The sequence below is a fragment of the Heterocephalus glaber genome, unplaced genomic scaffold (assembly GCF_053883595.1).
Source record: "Heterocephalus glaber isolate CG9 unplaced genomic scaffold, H.glaber_assembly_v1.0 deba00001447, whole genome shotgun sequence".
NCBI lineage: Eukaryota > Metazoa > Chordata > Mammalia > Rodentia > Bathyergidae > Heterocephalus > Heterocephalus glaber.
The window spans coordinates 6,993,858-7,015,983 of record NW_028258299.1 but is presented as its reverse complement, the minus strand read 5'-3'; the positions used below and the strand labels follow the sequence as shown (position 1 = coordinate 7,015,983).

The 22,126-nt window shown below is 45.3% G+C and overlaps 2 protein-coding genes and 1 non-coding gene across 3 annotated transcripts in view; 1 reads left to right on the top strand and 2 right to left on the bottom strand.

Annotated features, from left to right (window-relative positions):
* The window catches only part of Mtor (mechanistic target of rapamycin kinase), a 128,132-nt gene that overhangs the window by 39,386 nt on the left and 66,620 nt on the right, over positions 1-22,126 (top strand). The window contains exons 26-28 of the mRNA XM_004863584.4: positions 2,552-2,694; positions 6,329-6,491; positions 6,629-6,774. Of these exons, the coding sequence (XP_004863641.1) occupies positions 2,552-2,694; positions 6,329-6,491; positions 6,629-6,774 (452 nt within the window). The remainder of the gene's footprint in view (positions 1-2,551; positions 2,695-6,328; positions 6,492-6,628; positions 6,775-22,126) is intronic.
* Positions 4,203-4,345, bottom strand: LOC147827385 (small nucleolar RNA SNORA62/SNORA6 family). The gene has a single exon (XR_015452589.1). It is a non-coding gene; the product is annotated as a small nucleolar RNA SNORA62/SNORA6 family (small nucleolar RNA).
* Positions 11,207-16,883, bottom strand: Angptl7 (angiopoietin like 7). Its single transcript, XM_004863583.3, has 5 exons — positions 16,344-16,883; positions 14,078-14,178; positions 13,291-13,485; positions 12,435-12,633; positions 11,207-12,258 (listed from the first exon to the last, which is right to left on the bottom strand). The coding sequence occupies exons 1-5, from the start codon at positions 16,711-16,713 to the stop codon at positions 12,089-12,091; spliced, it is 1,035 nt and encodes a 344-aa protein (XP_004863640.2). The 5' UTR covers positions 16,714-16,883; the 3' UTR covers positions 11,207-12,088.

Genomic DNA, 22,126 nt, shown 5'->3' with positions numbered 1-22,126 from the left:
GTGGACAGCAAGAGGAAACTGGCCCGCATTTACAGTGTGGGTGCAGAACCTGGAGAATTAAAGAGCAGGCAGGAAAGATCTGCAGGTGGATGTGTCCTCTTCACTGCTGCCCAGTGCACTGTCTGTTAAACTTATTTTTGAAGATTTCTTTACTGCCATTTATCATATAGTAACAACAGTAAGGTAATGGTAGCAGTAGCAGCAGCAGCTGACATTTTTTTGATTGCTTTCTGTATGTTCGGGACTGTTGTGAGTGCTTGATGTAGTTAGTTATTACTTTTTTTTGTTTTTGAGACAAAGTCTTGCTAAATTGCCTGGGCTGGTCTTGAAATTGTGATGCTACTGCCTCAGCCTCCCAAGTAGCTGAGATTACAGGTTTGTGTCATCACATCTGGCTAATCATTTACTATTGGTCTTTTTTTTTTTTTTTTTTCCAGTACTGGGGATCAAACTCAGGACCTTGAGCTTGCGAGGCAGGCAACGGGGCCACTGAGCTAAATCCCTGGCCCATCATTTACTATTAATCTTCTTAATAACCCATCATGGTCCCCATTTTATAGATGTGGACTTTGAGGAAGCGAGAGGTTAAATAATTTGTCCCATTTCTCAGCTAGTAGTACATGGTGGAGCCAGGTTTTAACCTCGGTAATTTGACTCCCGAACCAGCTCTCTTGTCCCTGTGCTGAGTCACGTCTGCATTACCTAGGCCCAAGCTCACATAATGGAGAGAGAAAGAAATTAGTACCTGCTTGTTGATGTCCAACTTTTTTGTGCTGTATAATATAATGCAGCTATGCATAGACCAGTTGTGTGGATAAACCAGGAATCTATGGACAGAAAAGGACTTTGTTCTATGTCACTGAGCAGAATAAGGTTTCAAAGTCAAGAAGTGGTATTTAGTCTCATTTTTCCTTCAGGATTCTCCCTGTAAGGTCAGCAGTGAGTTTTTGGTTTGTGTCTTATTTTTGTTTGTGTTTGGTTGGTGTTTTGGTTTGTGCCTTGTAATATTATCCTTTGGCGCTGACGTGAAATGATAATTTGTGCAGCATCGCTCACAGATGCATAATAGCAGCAGCAGATCTTCATTTCACCCCAGGAAGGTGACAGTCAAGTTGTAGTGGGTCAGGTGGTGTAGCACATGGTGTCTTTTTACTCCCTTGATTATAAGTTAGAGAGTTTCTGCTCTAACTTAGGTCATTTCCCCAGTTTCGGGAAGATCGACATGTCTATTCTGCTGAAAGTCTTTGAATAACTTATTTTAGAAGTTAGGAATTTAGAAGTTCAGGCTAGGCCAGCTCAGTTAGATGGCACTGTGATACTAGCCACCACTTCCTGCTCCTCTGTTCTGTGTGGGGCCCCTGGGTACCTTCTCCTTGGATGAGAAAGCCCGAGGCTCAGTTACAGCATACCTGCAATTTGCCCAGGGTGTTGGGGCTGCTGGGTGTGAGGGCCAAGATCTCAGCCAGATATTTCTTTTTTTTTTTTTGGTACCGGGGATCAAACTCGGGTCCTTGCGCTTGCGCAGCAGGCAGTGAAACCACTGAGCTAAATCCCTGCCCCACAGCCAGATATTTCTGACCTCAGAAAAACAGGCACTCATGACTCCTGTGCCAGACACTGTTGAAAGTTCATTGTTTACTAACTCACTAAATCCTAAGACACCTCAGGAAGGGGAAGCTATCATCCTCACTCTGCAGATGAAAAAACTAAGGTACAGAAGAGTTACATAACTCAGTGAGGATCAGAAGCCAATAAGTTACATAACTAGGACTTGCACTCAAGCCACTGAGCTCCAAGCCTGTTGGCCACTACTCCAGACCACCCTCTCAAGAGCCTGGTCTTTGCACCTGCCTAAGTTGCACCAGTAATACTTTTTTTTTTTTTTTTTGAAAGAGGTTCTCACTAAATCCCTAAATTTCCCATCCTGGGCTCAAACATTTAATCCTCCTCACTCAGCCTCCCAAAGTTCTGGCAGGGTAGTGCACTTGAGTTCAGAAGAAACTTGGAGAGGATAAACTAGACAGTAAAATATAAATCTGTTAACTCGTTTGTTGTTCCAGCACAGCGCCATGGCTTTGAGCTCACTGTGCACCTGGTTGTAGCATGCATGATTTGTGGACCCAACATTTTCCCTCTTCCTGGGCCACTGGACTGTTGGATGAGGTGATGACTGGCCTAATATAGAGAATACAGCTCCATTCACACATTGCTGGAGGCCACAGACTTTATTGAATATGCTCTGAGTGTGACATCCCCCTCTCACACCCCCAGTATGTTCTAGTTCTTTAGATTTCTCTGCTTTGCTGATGGTCAGAGTCCAGCACAGGCCAGTTGTAATACAGGCCTTTTCTATAGCACGGCGTATTCCAGAGGCTTTATGCCTTTTAATTAAGCAGCATTTTTAAAAAAAAAACTATCTGTGCTCTGGAGGAATTTGATCATAAGAGGTATAATTGTACACATCAAAGTAGAATTATCATTAAATGGATGAGGGCTCTTTACAGTGGTCCTCAAAGCTGATGGTTTTCCATTTTCACCTGTGGGGTCACAGGCCTGGGGAGCCGCCAGAAGGGTCTCCAAAGATGATTGGCTGGAATGGCTGAGACGGCTGAGCCTGGAGCTGCTGAAGGACTCCTCGTCCCCCTCCCTGCGCTCGTGCTGGGCCCTTGCACAGGCCTACAACCCAATGGCCAGGTACGGGGTCAGGCTCCCTCTGCCCACCTCTCGTTGGATCAGCACAGAAAGGATGATGTGTATAAAGTCATTTTTAGAGGTAATAGTAAAAGGCTAGCATGTTTAATTTTGCTAACTTGTGGGATCAAAACCAAAAAGAGGGCCGGGAATTTAGCTCAGTGGTTCCACTGCCTGCCTTGCAGGTACAGGGTCCCAAGTTCTATCCCCAGTACCAAAAAAAAAAACTGAAAAGAAAGTAAAAGGAAAATTGCATGAGCTTGTATTTTAAGAAAAGCATCCATCTAGCTAGTAGACCACAAGTTAGTTTCTTCGCTTAGTAGATTTAGGTCCACACTTTTCATTACAAAATCATTTACAACTCTGCAAACAGATGCATAATAGTTGGATATAACTTATTTTCAAGATACTTAACTCTTTATTGCTATATTACAAATACCACAGAATATGTTCTGGTTTAAAACAGCAGTCATGGGCCGGGGATTTAGCTCAGTGGTTCCGGAGCCTGCCTCGCAAGCGCAAGGTCCCGAGTTCAATCCCTGGTACCAAAAAACAAAACCAAACAAACAAAAAAATAAATAAAACAGCAGTCACTAGGGATATAGGCCAGTGGTAGACCACTTGCCTAGCAGGTTCAAAAAAAGTTTCACAAAAATATGCTGGGGACAGGCATACACCCATAGCCCCAGCCAGTTGGGAATTTGAGGGAGGAAGATCACAAGTGGAAGAGAATCCACTTCCGGGGCGGCTTGCTTGCCTGTCTGAGAAGTTGGGCTGCTGACTGGGGACCTAGCTCTGGCAGAGGCCTTAGGTCCTCTCCACGTGGATCTGTCATGCCATGGGCTCTTAGGCTTTCCCACCACAGGCATCTGGGTTCAAAAGCGATCCCTCAAGAGAAGGAAGCAGATGTGCACGGTGTATCTATGACCTAGCCTCGGAGGTCACACAGTGCCACCTCTGCCTCACTCAGTTCAGGGCAGTCACAAAGGCCCACTCAGGATCAGGTTCAAGGGAAGGAGATATGAATGCCACCTCTTGCTAGGGTAGCAGCAAGACTGTAGACGGCAAAAGGCACAAAAGGTACTGCTGTAAGCATGTTTGGAAAATAGAATTTATCAGGAAAATTTGTTTGTGTTGTTTCTTGGTGTCGAGGGTTGAACCCAGGGCCTCAGACATCCTAAGCATATGCTCTTAATACTGATGTGTATCCCCAGCCCCAGATAGCTTTTGTTTTTTTTTGTTTTTTGGTTTGTTTGTTTGTTTGGGGGGTTTTTTGGTCTTTTTTTGTTTTTATTTTTATTTTTGTTTTTTGAGTCAGGGTCTTACTTTCTAGTACAGTCTGGCCTTGAACTCATTATGTGCCCAAGCTGGCCTCAAACTCAAGGTAATCCTCCTGCTTCAGCCTCCTGAGTGCTGAGATTACAGACATGTGCCACCACACATGGCTACCAGATAGATATTTTAACACTCCACTTGGCTGTGCAAATGGATAGTCTTCTATGAAGTTGAATGTGTGTGGCAGCGAGTACTGTCAAATTCCAGTCACACAGGCAAACTCCACTGGAGAAAATCCTACCATATTATAACATACTTCAAACACCCAGAAGTTCACTGGCCAAGACTGGCCTCCACCTTAGCTTTGATAGTATGTAAGGAAGATAGCATTTTTTTTTCTTTCTGCTACCTGGGATCAAATTCAGGACCTTACACTTGCAAGGCAGGCGCAGAGCCACTTAGCTAAATCCCTGGCCTCTAACTAAATTTTATCACTTACCTTTGGTTACTGTGGGAGACTAGAGTTGGAAACTGTAGGATATACCTATAGTGGATGCCTCTGCATCTACTTTGTGTTACATATTAAAAAGTTAAGTTAGGGGGTGGAGATTTTAGTTTAGTGGCATAGCACTTACTAGAGTGTACAAGGCCCTGGGTTTGAACCTCAGCACTACAAAAAAGGCTACAGTAGACCAAAGTGTATAATTTTAGAATCCAATGGGAAACATAAAATTTGAAATTCAAAGGATAACATGAAGACCAAAAGAAGTCCTGGATAAATTAAAAAATAAGGTTTCCAGATCTAGATCAGAAGCCACATTGGCATTCAAAGGAAAATATTTGGGACTAAGCAAATAAACACATAAATGTGCATTTACCACAAGTCTCTTCTGGATGACACTGCTCAAAGATGACTTGGACAGAAGAGAGATAAAGCGGTACCTTGGTTCACAAACTTAATTCTTTCCATGATTCTGGTTGCAAACTGAATTGGACAAGAACCGAATCAAATTCAATGGTTAGGTTCAATATTGAACCTTATGGGGAAATTGGATTTGGTTATCGTCCAAAATAAATGAATAAATAAGATTAAAGTTAGATGTCAAGGACAACAAATATGTTTGTCTACGTGATGCTACAGTGACTTCAAGTAATTGTCTAATTTTAGAAATGGTATCTCTAGTTCCAGGTCTTTGTTAGGACTCCAGCTATTTGAGATGGGCTCAGAATCTTTTAAGGCTTGTAGATTTGGGGTCAGGAAGTACAGTGGTACCTTGGTTTACAAACTTAATATGTTTTACAATTTGTGGGGAGATGGCTGCATTTTTGTTTGTGGGAGATGGCTGTGGTCTTGTTTGTCACCTGATGGAAGCAAAATTTTGCCAGACGCTTTTTTTGCAAACCAAATTGTTTGCTTGGGGCCTTGGGTTCAATCCCTGGTATCACAAACAAACACACACACACAACCATAAGAAGAAACAAAAAGAAAGAGAAAAGAAGGAAGAGAAACCTGTGGATTTGGACTGTATTTGCTGATGTTTCTAATTTCTTGTATTGTCATTTTTTAATGATCATTCAACTAAAGGTCCTGATTATATTTAGAAAGGAAGGGCCAGGGATTTACCTCAGTTGTCTGCCGCCTGCTTTGCAAGTGCAAGTTCCCAAGTTTGATCCCCAGTACCAAAAAACAAAAACAACAACATAAAAGAAAGCAATAGCAGGTGATATTGTTGCCATTTCTTAGGAATCTGGGCACTGCCCTTTAAAAAAACAGCTCAAGAGGGGCTGGGGATTTAGCTCAGTGGTTCTGCCTCCTGCCTTGCAAGCATCAAGGTCCTGAGTTCGATCCCCGGTACCAAAAAAAAAGGAAACAGCTCAAGAGTCATTGGAAGATTATTTTCTGAATGTTAATGCCAACTCCACGTTACAAGTCCCCTTCCTATTCCTCCCCTCCATTCTAAAGAACTGCTGCAGAAACTGCCGAGAGATATACCTGTGGAGATGAGTTTGTTCTGCTCTTCTCTCCGTCCCACCCTCCCACAGTCCCCTGCCACAGTGTCTGGACCTGTTCCGTAAAGTACAGTCGTCATTAGCCATGTGTAATTATTTTAATTTAAGTAAAACTAAATAAAATGTAAAATTCAGTTCTTCATTTTCACTTGCCACAGTTCAGGTGCTTAATAACCAGTGGCTACCATATTTTCTGGTACGAGTTAGAGCATTTCCAGCAACTCCCATGGAACAGCCTGGTCCGTGTAACCAAAGGCAGCAAACTAGAAGTGATTGGTAGTTGTGACTTTGTGGCACCAGGCATATGAACGAGAAAGGTTTCCACCATTTTCCCACTCCCCTGTGCCTTCAGGGATCTCTTCAATGCTGCATTTGTGTCCTGCTGGTCGGAACTGAATGAAGACCAGCAGGATGAGCTCATCAGAAGCATCGAATTGGCCCTCACCTCTCAAGATATTGCTGAAGTCACGCAAACCCTGTTAAACTTGGCTGAATTCATGGAACACAGTGACAAGGTGAGACTCTTCCCCTTTGTCCAGATGAAGGCTGACAAGGAACCAGCTGGTGGGAGGGCAAAAGCAGCCACACAGCCCACTCTTGTCTGTGCCCCATCTGCCGTTTTTCTATGCTGTGGGGTTCTGCTCTCCTCTAGGGGCCCTTGCCATTGAGAGATGACAATGGCATTGTCCTGCTGGGTGAGAGAGCTGCCAAGTGCCGAGCATATGCCAAAGCACTGCACTACAAAGAACTGGAGTTCCAGAAAGGTCCCACCCCCGCCATCCTCGAGTCCCTCATCAGGTAGGCCGTGAACCCGTTTTATCTTCTGCTTTATCCAAAATGACCTCTCTTCTGCTGCCTGGTGCCACCGCACTGGCATTGCTTGGAGATTTCTGCTGTCTGAAACCTGCCACCAGACCTGGCCAGCACTTTGAAATGACATGTGGCTGCACATGGCTCTTTCCAGTAGTCTGGCCATAATTGTTATTTCTGTTGACCACTTGGACTGTCCCTGTTTTCCTGCCTTCCAATCTTGTCCCAGTGATAAACTAGCCCAGCAGCAGAGCGGTTCTGCAGCACAGGAACCTAGGAAAGACGGAGCTGATGTCTGAGTTAGACGCTCTCTGGGCAGGATTAGGTTGTCCTGGCAACTAAATCTGTTGGTGCCTTGGTCTTCCTTTGCAGTTCTGTGAATATAAAGGGAGAGCAAAGGCTGAGATCTGGCGATCTTTTCCCTGGACTTTGTTGTATTCTGTCCTCTCATAAGATGGCTTTGAGTCTTCTGGGCATGGAATAAAGAGCTTGTTTAATAAATTTTCTGCTGTTGGGAGATTACAAGCAGCCCATCACATTAGCTTTAGCTCGTAGAAAACTGTTCTTGTTCCCTAATGATTATCAGAGAATATTAACTCTGGGTCTAATTATCTTCATGGAAATGCTGACATGATCCATCATTTCCCTGCAGATCCCTTGGGAAGAACCAGCTGCTAATAAGTTCCTCAGTTGGCTCATAAAGCCTGCTGAGCATGGGCTTCCGTTATTTGAGGAGATAATCAAATAGCCATGTTCTCTGCTGGTTCTGCCTTTGAGCCGATGCTGAAAAGTGTTCTTTTTAACAAGTGACACAAAAGCAATGGAATCATGTTTCTGCCCTGTAGGGAACAGGGGAAAGGGACGTTACCAGAACCTCTGCAGTGAGTCCTGGTCTCCTGCAAGCCAGGGCAGCACACGGCGAATTACAGGAAAGGTAGAAAAATGAGACTGAGAAGAAGCTGAGCTTTGGGTCTGATCAGTGCTGCTCTGGGCAGCAAAGACAAAAGCCCCCTAGCTTGCTGCACTTTTTATTCAGTACATGGGGAAACAGAGGTAACAAGTGAAATGCAGAGTTCAGTACTTCACATTGGGATAAACAAGGTGTAAAAAGACTGGGGGGCAGTGGAAATCTAAGAACAATGAGGAACTATGCAGATGGAGATTTGGTTCCTCCCAGGGTGTCTCCCGAAGGTGTGGTCCTGTCCTGGAGCATTACAGCATCTGGGGATCACTGAGGTCTCAGTTGTGACCCGAGGCCAAAATGCAGTTATGTCTGGAATGGTCTGGAATGTCGTAGGTGGCCTGTAGGCAGGAGAACTAGACCTATTCAAATGATTTTTCCCTAGAATTATGTAGCATTGCTCCCAGCACTGCCCAAACACACTGTTGTTGGAGACTGCTGATTCTAAACTGCCACACGGGACTGTACTGAGCACCACCTGCTGAGGCATGCCTCAGTGTGATTAGACACAGCAAGTGTGAAGACTCAATGTTTCTTCCTCCCATCTCTGGCTTAGGTAGCACAAGCTTCTGTGATAACTAATAGAAAAGATGCTAACTTGAAACACTAACTTCACCAGGAAATAACTATTTTTGTATATTAGTTTCCTTGCTGACCCTTTTCTGTTTAAGACCTATCATCTAAAGCCTCTCCCATGCTACTCTAGGCTTTCCCCATATTTGAGACAGTTATAGAAGTATTAAAGTTAGTGCAGATTTGTTAGTAGAGTTACATGACTAGAAAGTCCTCAAGAACATCATTTAATCTTAAGCCAATGTAATTGATAATAAGTCCTCAAAACTCCCTGCAAGTCCAGAATGTGGTAGCACATGCGGGTGATCTCAGCACTCAGGAGGCTGAGGCCAGAGGACCACTGCCAGTTCGAGGGCAGCCTGGGCCACATAGTGAGGTCAAGGGCAGCCTGGACTGCATAGCCTCAAAAAACCAAAATAAAGCAGAATTCTCTGCAAATTGATTGTGGCTACTTTTTTTTTGTACCGGGGATCAGACTCAGGACCATGTGCTTTCAAGGCAGGTGCCGGAACCACTGAGCTAAATCCCCGGCCCATGGCTTTTTTTTTTTTTTTAACTGCTTGCTGAGGGAAACCCTTGCTCTAAGCCCCTCAGGCCCATTCAGCTGTTTCATCTCAGTGTGAGGTCCTGTCCCAGAGGGAGCACAGCCTGGGGACTCCTCCCAGGTTTCACACCCTGGGTTGTACTGCTGGGAGCCACTACTTTGTTTTTGGGGTTGTTTTTTTTTAATCAAACTCAGGTCCTTTCACTTGGGCAGCCAGAGGCAAAACTACTGAGCTAAATCCCCGGCCCTGTTTTGGTTTTTTTAAATTTTTGTTTTTTGGGTACCAGGAATCAAACTCGGGACCTTGGACTTTTGAGGCAGGCAGGGTGCCACTGAGCTACATCCCTGGCCCTGGGAGCCACTACTTTGGTCTGGTATTGGTAATGTGGCCTTTCAGTCATAGATTGTCTTCCTCATAGCAGCTCTGGAGAGCTCACAGCTAAAGTCAGGCTTCTCTCCAGTAAGTTACAGACAGGGCACCTGGTGTGATTATTAACCCCACCTCCCTGCTGCATTTTATTTTTCCTATTCTTATGTTCCCTTTACCACTTACTCTTTTAGAGCTTATTATATAAGCTTATTATATGTAAGGCCACTGCTTTAATTTCTTTTTGAAACAATTGGGTAATCCTACACAAAAACATCTTTGTGTAGCCGTTTCTTATTTTTTGTTTTTGTTTTTCAAAATTGTGCTCTGTTGACAATATTGTTCTCTTGCCACTGGTTCAGTCTGCCTGTCTTCCTGCCTATTGCCTTTTTTACCTCTCTGCTCTGGGACAACTAAAATCCCACATTATCCCCAAGCCAGGCCCGACATTGAGACAATATCAACAGTGCCATGTCCTCGGCGCTCACGTGCAGTATAAGCATAATTGCATCCTAGGGTACAGTGTATTAAGAGGGGATTGGATTACTAGGAGAGACACACACACCTGCAAAACTGTGTGGCTTTTACCTGGTTAGAGCTGGATGTTTTCACTGCCCAGCCCTTGGCTGTAGTCCCCCTTTAAAAAATATTTGATTTGGACTGCAAGACTAAACAACGGGCCAGTGCTTAGCAGGCAAATGTGCCTTTCAGGCTGCTTTGTGTGTCTTCTGCATGGTGCATTTGGTTCCTGTGATGTTGTCCTCTCTCAGCTCAGAGACCATGGGCCAAATCCTTGGTATCCATCATCAGCCTGCACCAGAACAGGTGCCTGGGAAATGTAGGTGCCATGGAAATCCACACCACTGCAGGGGGAGGGGCTGGGGTATTCTGAGCATTCTCTGACAACTGCTTTCCCTCTCCCAGTGCCCTTCTCTCTGAAAAGTTTCCCAAAACACTGAAAGAAGGTGACACACATCTATAATCCCAACTGCTGGGGAGGCTGAGACAGGAGAATCATAGGTTTGAGCCCATTCTGGGCAGCTTAACAAGGTCCTGTCTCAAAATGAAAAGTAAAAAGGGCTGGGGGCCTAGCTCAGTGGCAGAGCACTGGGCCAGGGTGCAAGAGGCCCTGGGTTCAATCTCCAGCACCACAGAGAGGCGAGGGTGAGAAGGAGAGCACAAAGGCTGGTTTGAATGAAAAGCATCAGGGGGACGAGAAAGGTCACTAGCTGCTTCTGCCACGGGCCTCTCGCTCTCTTCTCCCCCTTTAAGCCTGGTTCTTTGTGTCCACTCCTCCTGGCAGTGTGGGGCGAGCGCCCCAGATCCTCCTGCCTGCCTGGGAAGCCTCTGTGTGAATGTCTGTTCCATGGGAAGCCCAACTCCAGTGTGGTTCTGCTTCGTCACTTTACTTCTTTGAAAACCCTCAGGGTCCTCTTTTTTTTTCTTCTCTCCTTCGGTACCGGGGATCGAACTTGGGACCTTGCCGTTACAAAGCAGGTGACGGAACCACTGAGCTAAATCCCTGGCCCCAGGGTCCTCATTTTTAAACTGACTTGGGTTCCCAACAACCAGAGGGCTGTAGGCACGAGAGGAAATACTGAGTAAAGAATTACTTGACATCTCTTGTGTTAAAGATATCTTTCTTCTCTTTGTTTTTAAGTACAAGATAGGAAAACGTTTGCAAAGAGTTTTAAAACTATGTGGCGACAGTGCCTGCATGGGGTTACTGAGTGGCCAGGATCTGGTCCTTCCCCAGGGCTCCTGTCCTTTTGTCGCTCATCTTTCCTTTTCTTTCTTTGGCTCCCTGCTCCACCTTGGTTTCCCTGAATCCTACAACAAACTCAGAGTGTCCTTCTCACTACAGACTGTTTTTTTTTTAATTGAAATTTTACCACATTCTAAGTGGTAATGAGAAGGATTAAAAAGAAAATACTCAAGAATTTAAGTACTGACTATAAGGAAGAGACACTTTGAACATTTAAGTCACAAATTACAGTATTTTATTTTTACAAAGCAAGATGCTTATATACAGCTTGAATTGTTAACCATAGCTCCACCTGTCTTCATTTTTCAGCCATTTCTTATCCACAAGATAAAAAAGGAAGCTCTTTGAGCTCATTTCTCACAAAGTGAATAAAAGTAGGTGTGTCGCTGTTGACTGTGACTGTTATAGGCGGGTTTGTGCGAGGCTCCATGAGGGGCTGCACCCCCTTCCCACTGCCCCCATGCTTCCTGCTGCACCAGACCTGTCTCACCTCTCGGTGCTGTTCCCTAACCCAGGTGACGGGAGGGGCTCCAAGGGTCCGACTCCCCGAGGGCCCTGGGGTCTCCTCAACAGACACAGCTCATCTCCAGCCCAACAACTTTTGTGTATGCTAAAAATGATTTCATTTGATTTAAAAGCAGAATTTCCTCTCCTCTCCTACCCACTTCTGCTCCTTTCTGTAACACTCAAGCTTCACCTTTGAGAGTCAAAATAACATTCTTTTTAGCAAAGGGATTTGCTTTTTGCCTCACATAACTTAGAGAAAGTGGATAAACGGTTGCTTTGTCAGGGATGAGGGACAGAGTGAGCCCACTCCGCCCGGTCCCTGAGTGGTATGTGGCAGGATCCACTGGGTTTAAGTGCTTCATCCCATTTCCGGGACATCCTTGGTGCAAACCATTTTATTGGGTGCATGTGCTGGCTTGGATGGCACATATATTAAATTATTTTATGCTTCTCAGAGAGTTACTCTCACCTTGGTGATTGCAGGCCATTGCTCATCCTGCCCTTTCTACAGCCTCTCCCTGTCCCACACGGCTCTCCCTGTCTCCACATCCCCTTGCTGTAGCCCTGCTCCTCAGCAGCCTCCTTTCAGGGCCTGAAGCCTTCAGGGCGGATTTTCATCTCCACGCGTTTGAGGGAGTAGCTGGCGCCGTGCCAGCCGTACCAGGTGATGCCATCCAGGTGCTGCTTGTGATCACCCTGGCGGTAGTAGACCCCATTGAGGTTGGAGTCCGTGCAGCAGTTGTACCAGTATCCACCTGGCATAAGAAACAGGCCAGGGCCGGTAAGCTGAGGATGCCCTCGCCTCCAGACAGACCATGGCTGCTTGGTCTCAGGGAAGCAGTTGGAGCCCATAGCGGGAAGGACACCAGCTGCATGGCTCTGACTGCAATCATGGGCTTGTTTTACCTGCTCCTTCCCCTCCTGATCTCACCTTTGCGGAGCTGCGCACACTTATCCAGGCAGTTGTCATTGTCCTTGTCCTTGGTGCTGAAGGCTGTGTTGTTGTGGTAGAGGAGGGCATTGTTCCCCGCGTCGCCACTGTAGTTCCCCAGGAAGAGGCGGTAGCTGTTCATTTCGTTGGCCACAGCAAAGTGGCTGTACTCGGCGTAGCGCACCTCACCCTCCCAGTCCTGGCAGAGAAACAGAGCCTGAGAGAAGCTGCAGTGCGCTTCATTTCACATGCCCTGTACCTCTCCTCTCCCCTCAGCCAAATATCTGTTTATAGGCGGGAAACAGTAGGGTGTTACTTCTTGTTGCCTGTAGTTTACCACATTAGCTGGGAATCAGCACCCAAGGGTCCTCAGTTAGACTTTTCGCTATATTAGCCATGTATCCTTGGTTCATCTTTCTGTGTTACTCTCTTCCCTGTCTGAAGGCACAGGTATGTGTTTTTGCTGAATCCCCCTCAGAAATGTCATGAGAGCAACATGAGGATGTTGACGCCTGCTGGAGGTCACCAACAAGTATCTCTAAGATTTACATAAAAGTCCTCATGCCCCAGGCCTGAGCAGAGTCAATGGTGTTTGGTCCAGCTGACTGTTGGGTTTGCTCTGGCCCGGCCTGGGTCTGCCTTGTCCTGTGCCTCCCCCCTGCAGAACTACTTTGCTAAGACATAGGAAAAAAACCCCAAAACCTTCTTCGTCATCTGTGCTGCAACCTACAAGAGCCCCACAATGACTGTACAGGCAGGTGTCCAGTGTATAGACTCAGGATGGCATCCACAGAGTCCTTCGCTGTCACATGCCGCAGACCTGAACCAGTTCCAGGGCCCCAGGCCTCAAGCTCACCTCGAGTTCCACACGGAGCCGGGTTGGCTGTCTGGTGAGCCGGTGGATGTGTTCGTTACCCAGCCAGAAGTCCCCTCGGATGCTGCCAAAGCCCTGCTTGTACTGCTTCCAGTCCTGGTAGAAGGAGACAAGGCCACTCCTCCGTCTCTGGATGATGGTCCAGCCTCCACCCGAAGTCTCCATGTCGCAGAACACCTGGAGCAGAAAGGGTGTTCTGGTCAGGACTTGCAGAGCAGGTGGCAAGAGCTTGAGGACAGGCTCCTCCTGTCCCCACAGGGCAGCAGTGTGTGTACTCCTGTAGTCACCCTGGGTCACTGTAGCAGCAGTGCTGCTGCCAGTGTTGGAGAGCTGGGACCCATTGGTTTGCTCAGGAAGAACTGACCAAACTGGAGATGGGGGAAATACGTGTCATATAGCTTGAAGGGGCAATGCAGATATTTCCAGTATGTCCCCCTCACATTCTCTCTGCACCTTCCCCAGGACATTGCCAAAGATTTAAATTAGTGATGTGGTGGTTATAAGAATTATCTAATCCATCACTTCTTGGCCTTTTGGCTAAGATCAAGTGAAGAATTATCTAATCCATGTTAGAAGCTTTAGTGTTTGGTTGACAATGATTTGAAGGGACCAGATACCCAGCTTTGGGGTGTAGGGACCCATAAATGGAGTGTTTGCACAGCTCCTCTGAGTTTCCCTTTCTGTAGACCATGACTAGCCCTGGGGTCCTCATGCTTGAGGGGTGGAGCACGGGCAGCAGATTACAGGCAGTGGGCTGCAGTGAGCTCACCTCCAACTCAGGGCTGCCCAGGAATTCATCCGGAGGAAGCTTGTACACCCCAGAGATGTGGTAGTTCTTCTGGTAGAGGGAAGAGCAGTCATAGATGGCATCTGCAAACAGACCATGCACAGGGTGGGCAGAGACTCCACATCCGAACAGGATGGCTAAAGCCGGAGACCTCCTCTCCGCCCGGGGACAGCCATGGGTGTTCATCCCCAGGCAGTCTCTGGATTTGGAGAAATGGGCACAGGGAGATCAAATGGGGGCATGTTTGGGCTTCTCCAGTGGTGGGGCAGAGGGTAGTGAAGCCCTTCCCCTGGACAGTGTCTGTGGGACAAACAGGTGGTTTCAGATTGAATTAAAATAAATTAGCCTGCTGTAGTTCTGGGCTGTGAACTCTAGAAGTGGTCTGGTGTGTGAGGGCCACATTACAGATGCCCCTGTGAGTAGCTTCAGATTTCTTGGACAACTCTGAGCATCTCAGGGGCCTGCTTTGTTGTTTCTTGGTTTCTGTTGTCTCTCAGAAGTAATGGCTACTAACAACTGGAGCTCTAATTAAGGGAGATCTTAATTCAATCTTACCTTCCTCCTGCCCTAATGTAACAATTTTAAATCCTCAAACCAAAAATGGGAAGAACCTTTTGAAGTCTTCTCCTGGAAGTTTTGTTAAAGAAATGAGATTTTCTAGTTTTCCCTCTGGGCTTGATTTAAATACTTCCTTGGCTGCCCTTGGGGTTACTACTTTATCCTGGGTTCTCTTCCTGCACTAAATATCAAACAGGTTCTAAAATCCTTTTCCAGGGGGAGTCAGAAAATGAGCTCTTCCGGTCTGGAGATGCCTTCTGCCCTCTCTGCCTGATTTTTTTCCTTGGTGACCACTAGCCTGGGGTCTTAGAGAAGAACACAAGGATGGCAGGTGGTAACAGTGCCACCATGGAAGTCATCCAAAGTGGCTCAGTTCCCCCGCAGAGCAGGTTGGGAGAAGGGGAGTGGGGAACACTCGCCATCAGCCTCCAAGCTCTGCACGGCGTGCGTGGTGAAAGTCTCAACTCACTGTTCGCTCCAACAGGCTGCCTACTTAGAGAGTGTAGAGGTGACCGGCCCTGGGCACAGAGAGAAAAACAAGGACCAGTGCCTGGGCAAGAAGGGTGAGAGGGTGGGCAGGAGGCCTGTGTCCCACCCCAGGAGACTGCCTGGGCCGCGAGAACGTGCCCTGGTAGGAGGAGCTAGAAGTGGCATGGTCGGATTTCTCCGTCTGGCCCGGCCTTCCACACGTCTGGTTTCATCTCGCAGGCCAGATCAGGACTCATTTGCCTGGGAGGTGGCCCGAGGATACCTTTCTATTTCACTTGAACTGAAGTAGCCAAGACTTACTCATTAGAAGCCAGTCACATCTTTGGTCTTCATTTGGTTTATAACACAGTCCACAGTTTGTAATGTTAGCAAAAAATGACGTATCTATAGGATATGCTTTCAGCTAATTTCTTGATAATTTCAGAAAACCAAATTTATCTCTAAACCAAATGCATGTCGGCCCATCTGTGCCGAGCTAACCAACTAAAAGTTATTCTGCAAAAGAAAATATTAAATGTGCCTTATTATTGGCCATTAACATTCATATTTTAGTACTGCACTTGCTTATTTCTTATATTTCTTGGGAGAATTTTATTTGAGACCATGGGGAAACTGGAGATATCGGAATTGAGGAGCTGGGAGGAGCCTGTCCTTCCCTGAGGACAAAGGGCTTCTTCCAACAGCCACAGGCAATAGTGTCTCTACACTTGGTTCTCTCACTAAGAAGAATTTGTCTTTCAGAGACAGGACACAGAATTCCTTAATGCCCATTCCTGACACCTCTTAGGGTCACCAGAGAACTGTTTTTTGGCAAAACTTTGCAAGCAGAGCAACAGATGTCACGGTTTGGTGTCCATCCCTGCTTGCAATTAGGGGTTCAGTCCATCAGCTCTTGGTATGGAATTGGCACAGCTACACCAGCCAGGAAGATGTGAAACCCGCCTCCGCGACTTGGCTGTGACTCTGGGCAAACCCAGAACTGTTAGAGCCCCGCAACGAGAATTCCTGCCTTCCTAAGTGCAGAAAGTGTGTGAATAAGAGACAGTGTAGGTACTGGGCACATTTACCAGACGTTAGGAAGCAGAGCCTTCGGTAAAAGGAATGGACCCCTGCATGAGCCCCCATAACTATTCTGGGGAGCGGGTAATCTGAAGCAGCCGTGGACAGGGAGCAGAGCGATGTGCAGACATGCGTGCCTTACCTGCCGAGGTCTGCGTGACAGTCTGCGCCGCCTGCAGCTGCATGATGTCCAGCTGATTGTTCATCTCCGAGTACTTGGTCTCAGCGTCCATGAGCCGTGACTCCAGGCGCTTGCTGGTGCTCTCCAGCTCCATCACCTGCATGACCACGCTGACCCAGTCCCTCTCCTGCTTCTGGCTCAGTTCGCTCAGCAGACCACTCAGGTTGGCCACTTGCGCCTTGAGCTCCTTCACCTCCTCGCAGCAGGCGGCCACTTTGACCTGTGCAGGTGTCTTACGCTTCGGGGGCTTTTGCAGCCACACCGGGTGGCTGACAAAGGCCACGATGAAAATGCCGAGCCAGGTCACAGTCAGCAGAGTCTTTGTCAGCATCTTCCGTGGGCCTGGGTGAAAAGGCTCTTCTTCAGCAAGCCTTCTGCTCTCGCTCTGGATGGCCTCACTATGCTGCTCTCTCTTTCCTCACTCTTCCTTAGCCTTCCTCAAAGCTTGAGTTTCTGAAAGTGGAGCCTAATGGATGCCCTGTTGCTTTCCTTCTCAAGCCTGACTGCTCTACCAAGACAGCATCTTAAATATTGCCTGTGTTTGCACCTCCACCCCTGCCATGGCCCTGTGCATGGGTTTAGCCCCTCCCACCCCATCGGGAGGGTCAGGTGCCTGTTGGGTGAAGTCAGCGTAAATTTTGGCCAGCGGAGGGGAGGAGGGAGACAGGGCAGCTTTCTTTCCTTGCCTGCTCAGTTTCTGGGCTGAGACAGGAGGACTGAATTTGTGTTTCCAGTTTCGCCTATTGGATTATGCCCCTGCCAGCCACTGGCTCAGCTCTATCAGCAGGCAGGCGGGGTCACAGGCATTTCCAGATTCCATCCTAAAGGTTACATAACCATGGGGTGAGGGCGAGGTGGGGGAGAGGGGAAAGCAAACTGGGAATAAGGAGACTCACGGGGGAGGCCTGTTAATGTAGTCCATGCTGTTTACACAAGTCTCTGATATATTTTGGCATCCTGCTGAATGTGCTTTTAACCAGGCTGGATAGTCCTTTCTCTGCTCATCATTCAATGTGTTACAAAATCCTTACTCAACTTGGCTCTAACATGATCTCATATTTGAAATTTTCCAACCTAAAAAAGTTCTAGAAATAGGAAGGTAGAGTAAGTCTCTTAGGAAGCAAAAACTGACTTCGTGGGGTTTACATAGTCATCTTCCTTTTTACATACTTTCTCCTTCCACTAAGAGCAGGCCAGCATCAGCTTTGCACACTTGATATTTTGTCAGAAGATTACAGGAAAAAAAAAAAGATTACCACAGGGATGGAAACAGTTGTGGCAGCATGGGTCTAAGAGTGGTCACCCGCATTCTGTCAGTTTCTGCACAACAGAGAGCAGGCCCAGAATTTGAAATGCATACATTTTAAAGGATAGAGAAAAGACTCCCTGTCACCTAACAAATCCATATCTAGAGTCACATTGCCTCTTTCTGTGCAATTTGAAATTAGTCTCCCTCTACCCACTATAACTTTGTATCTAAAAAACGGGGACGTTGCAATTTGTCATGTACTCTGTTTGAAGGACTCTGTTTTTTGTTTTGTTTTGTTTTGTTTTTTGGTACTGGGGATCAAACTCGGGACCTTGCGGTTGCCGGGCAGGCAGTGGAACCACTGAGCTAAATCCCCAGCCCAGGACATTACTGTTTTGAAAACAAATGTAAAAACATGGAATTCAGCAAACATCCTGAAAATAAGCTCACTGAGAGTGTACAAAAGGTCTCTGAGTCCTTAGAACAGAAGCTGTGTCTTGGAAATGCATGGTTGCTGTTTCCCAGCTGGGAGCCACTGAGCCAGGTGCTTGTCTTGCTATCCGGTATTGTCCAGCAGCTATTCCCAGCCCTAATCGCCCAGAGCCCTTTTCCAGTCAGGGCCTCTGGCTCTTTGAAAAGTGACTGCAATGCAGACATCTGGAATTGCCAAACAGTTTGTTTTTTTTTTGTATTAAATTCTTTTATTGGTACATTGTAGGTATACAACACAATTACATTTCTCATTGGGAATTGTACGTTTACATAATGCATCTTGGTTCTTATTTTTTCCCCATTCCTAGCCCTCCCTTCACGCCCTCCACCCTTCCCTATTTACAAAGACTTTATTTCCATTTTTTCCATTTCTCATCATTTTTCGTTTCCCTCCTTTCCTTTCCCCTGCCCCTCCCACTACCCCTACCCCTTTGGACCTTTTCTTCCTATTTTACATTATCGATTATTCATTCTAATCATTGGTACATTTTAGGTATACAATATAATGACCTTCATCATTGGAAATTTGCACCTTTACATAGTCTCTCTTGGTTCTTGTTTTTCACCCTTGCCCAGCCCTCCCTCCAACCCCTCCAGCCCTCCCTATTTACAAAAATTTTGTTCCTATTTTTCCATTTTCTCATATTAATCCCATTCCCTTCTATCCTTTCCCTTAGCCCTCCCACTTCCTTCCCCTTTGCCCCTTTTCTTCCTATTTCACATGACCTATTATACATTTAGTCCTTATTTACACTTTCAGTTTCTCACACCAGAGAAACTTCGGTATTTACACATGTGTGTAAATACACATGTATTTATTTCACTTTAGAGTATTGCCTCAATGTGCATCCACTTAGCTATAAACGTCTCTAATTTCTCATTTTTTATGGCTTAGTAGTACTCCATTTTATAAAAAAACCACGTTTTCTTTATCCAGTCTCCAGTTGATGGGCATTTGGGCTGTTTCCAAGTTTTAGCTATTACAAACTGTGCTGCTATGAACATGGGTGCACATATATCACTGTGGTATGATTCTTTTAATTCTTTGGGGAAGATCCCCAGCTGTGGAATAGCGGGGTCAAATGGGATTTCCAGTCCTAGTTCTTTGAGGTATCTCCATACTGATTTCCACAGTGCTTGCACCAGTCTACACTCCCACCAGCAGTGGAGCAGGGTTCCTCTTTCCCCACAGCCCCGACAGCATTTGTTATTGCTTGATTTCATGATAGCAGCCATTCTTTCTGGAGTGAGGTGGAATCTCAGCGTTGTTTTCATTTGCATCTCTCGAATGACCAGTGACATTGAACATTTTTTCATGTATTTCTTTGCTATTTCTACTTCTTTGTCTGAGAAATGTCTGTTCATTTCAGATGCCCATTTTTCGACTGGGTCTTTAAAATTGGGAGGTCTGATCTTTTTAAGTTCTTTATAGATTTGAGATAGTAAACCTTTGTCTGAGGAAGAGCACGTGAAGATTTTTTCCCACATTGTGGATTGTCTCTTCACACTGCTGGTGGTTTCTCTTGCTGTGTAGAAGCTTTTTAATCAGAAGAGATCCCATTTGTTGATTGTTTGTGCTAGTTCACGGGCAACTGAGGTTTTGTTCATAAAATCTTTTCCTACACCGGTGTCTTCAAGGGTTCTACCTAACCTCTGTTCCAACTGGTTCAGAGTTTCTATTTTAATATTTAGATCTTTAATCCATTTTGATTTTAGTTTAGTGCATGGTGAGAGATACAGGTCTAGTTTTAATCTTTGGCAAGTTGAAGCCCAATTTTTCCAGCACCATTTATTAAAGAGGCTATCTTTCCTCCAGTGAGGGTGTTTGGCTCCTTTATCGAAGATGAAATGGCTGAGTGTGTCTGGCATTGTTTCTGCATCTTCTGATCTGTTTCACTGGTCCTCAGGTCTGTTTCTTTGCCAGTACCATGGTGTTTTTATCACAGTAGCTTTGTAGTATAGTTGCAGGTTGGGGATTGTGATACCCCCTGCCATGTCTCTGTTACCTAGAATTGCTTTTGCTATTCTGGGTCTCTTCTTGCTCCAAATGAATTTTTGGATTTTTTTCTCGAGGTCTATGAAGTATACTGCTGGGATCTCAATTGGAATTGCATTAAATCTATATAGCAGTTTTGGAAGTATGGCCATTTTCACTATATTAATCCTTCCTACCCAGGAGCCGGGGATGTCTGTCCATTTTCTGATATCATCTTCAATCTCTCTTTTCAGAGTGCCATAGTTTTCAGAGAAGAGGTCTTTGATTTCTTTTGTTAGGTTGATTCCTAGGTATTTCAGTTTTTTGGATGCTATTGTGAAAGGAATTATTTGCCCTGTTTCTCTCTCAGTGAGTCTTTCATTCGTGTAAAGGAAAGCTATTGATTTTTGTGTGTTGACCTTGTAACCAGCTACTTGACTGAATTTGGTTATTAAGTCTAGAAGACTTTTGGTGGAGTTCTTGGCGTCTTCTATATAGAGTATCATGTCACCTGCAAATAGTGACAATTTGACTTCTTCATTTCCTATCCTTATTCCTTTCCTTTCTCTTGTCTAATTGCTGTGGCTAATGTTTCCAAAAACTATATTGAACCAGAGTGTTGATAGTGGACATCCTTGTCTTGTTCCTGATTTTAGTGTGAAGGATTTCAGTTTTTGACCATTTAGTATGATATTGGCTGCTGGTTTTTTATAGATGGCTTCTATCAGTTTGAGGTAGAGACCATCTATTCCAATTTTTTGTAGGTCTTTTATCATAAATGCATGTTGGATTTTGTCAGATGCGTTTTCTGCATCTATGGAGATAATCATATGGTTTTTATCCTTGACTATATTGATATAGTGTATTACATTGACTGATTTTTGTATATTGAACCATCCATGCATCCCTGGGATGAATCCCACTTGATCAGGGTGTATGATCTTCTTGATGATCCTTCTGCATTCTGTTTGCCAGTATCTTATTAAGGATTTTTGCATCTGTGTTCATTAGTGAGATTGGCCTATAGTTCTCTTTTTCAGTTGGGTCTTTCTCTGCTTTGGGGATCAAGGTGATGCTTGCTTCCAGGAATGAATTTGGGAGTATTGCTTCCCTTTCAATTTCATTGAAGAGTTTAAACAGTAGCGGCAGCAGTTCCTCTCTAAATGTCTTGTAGAATTCAGCAGTGAAGCCATCAGGGCCCGGGCTTTTCTTAGGTGATAAGTTTTTAATTACGTTTTCAATTTCATTGGTTGATATTGGGTTGTTCAGAATTGTTAGGTCTTCTTCATTCAACTTTGGTAATTCATATGTATCTAGGAATCTGTCCATTTCTTTTGTGTTGTCCATCTTATTGGCATATAGGTTCTGATAGTAGGTATTGATGATCATCTGGATTTCTGCTGGGTCTGTTGTAGTTTCACCCTTTTCTTTTTTTTTTTTTGGTGTTTTTTTGTTTGTTTGTTTGTTTGTTTGTTTGGTACCGGCGATCGAACTCGGGTCCTTCCCCTTGCGAGGCAGGCGGCGGAACCACTGAGCTAAATCCCCAGCAGTTTCACCCTTTTCATTCCTAATTGCATGGATTTGGGCCTTTTCTTTCCTTTTTCTGACAAGGTTGACTAAAGGTTTATCAATTTTGTTGATTCTTTCAAAGAACCAACTCTTGGCTTCATTGATTTTTTGTATCGTTCTCTTAGTCTCCATTGCATTGATTTCTCCTCTGATCTTTATAATTTCTTCCCTTGTATGAGCTTTGGGCTTGTCCTGCTCTTCTTTTTCTAGAAGCTTGAGATTCAGCATCAGGTTGTTTAATTGGGCTCATTCTGTTTTCCTAATATGCGTATTCACTGCTATGAATTTCCCTCGTAAGACTGCTTTCATTGTGTCCCATAGATTCCAATATGTTGTATTGTCATTGTCATTTAATTGAAGGAACTGTCTGATTTCTTCTTTAATTTCCTCTGTGACCCATTGGTTATTCAGAAGTGTGTTGTTCAATTTCCATGTGTTTATGAAATTTTTTGAGTTTCT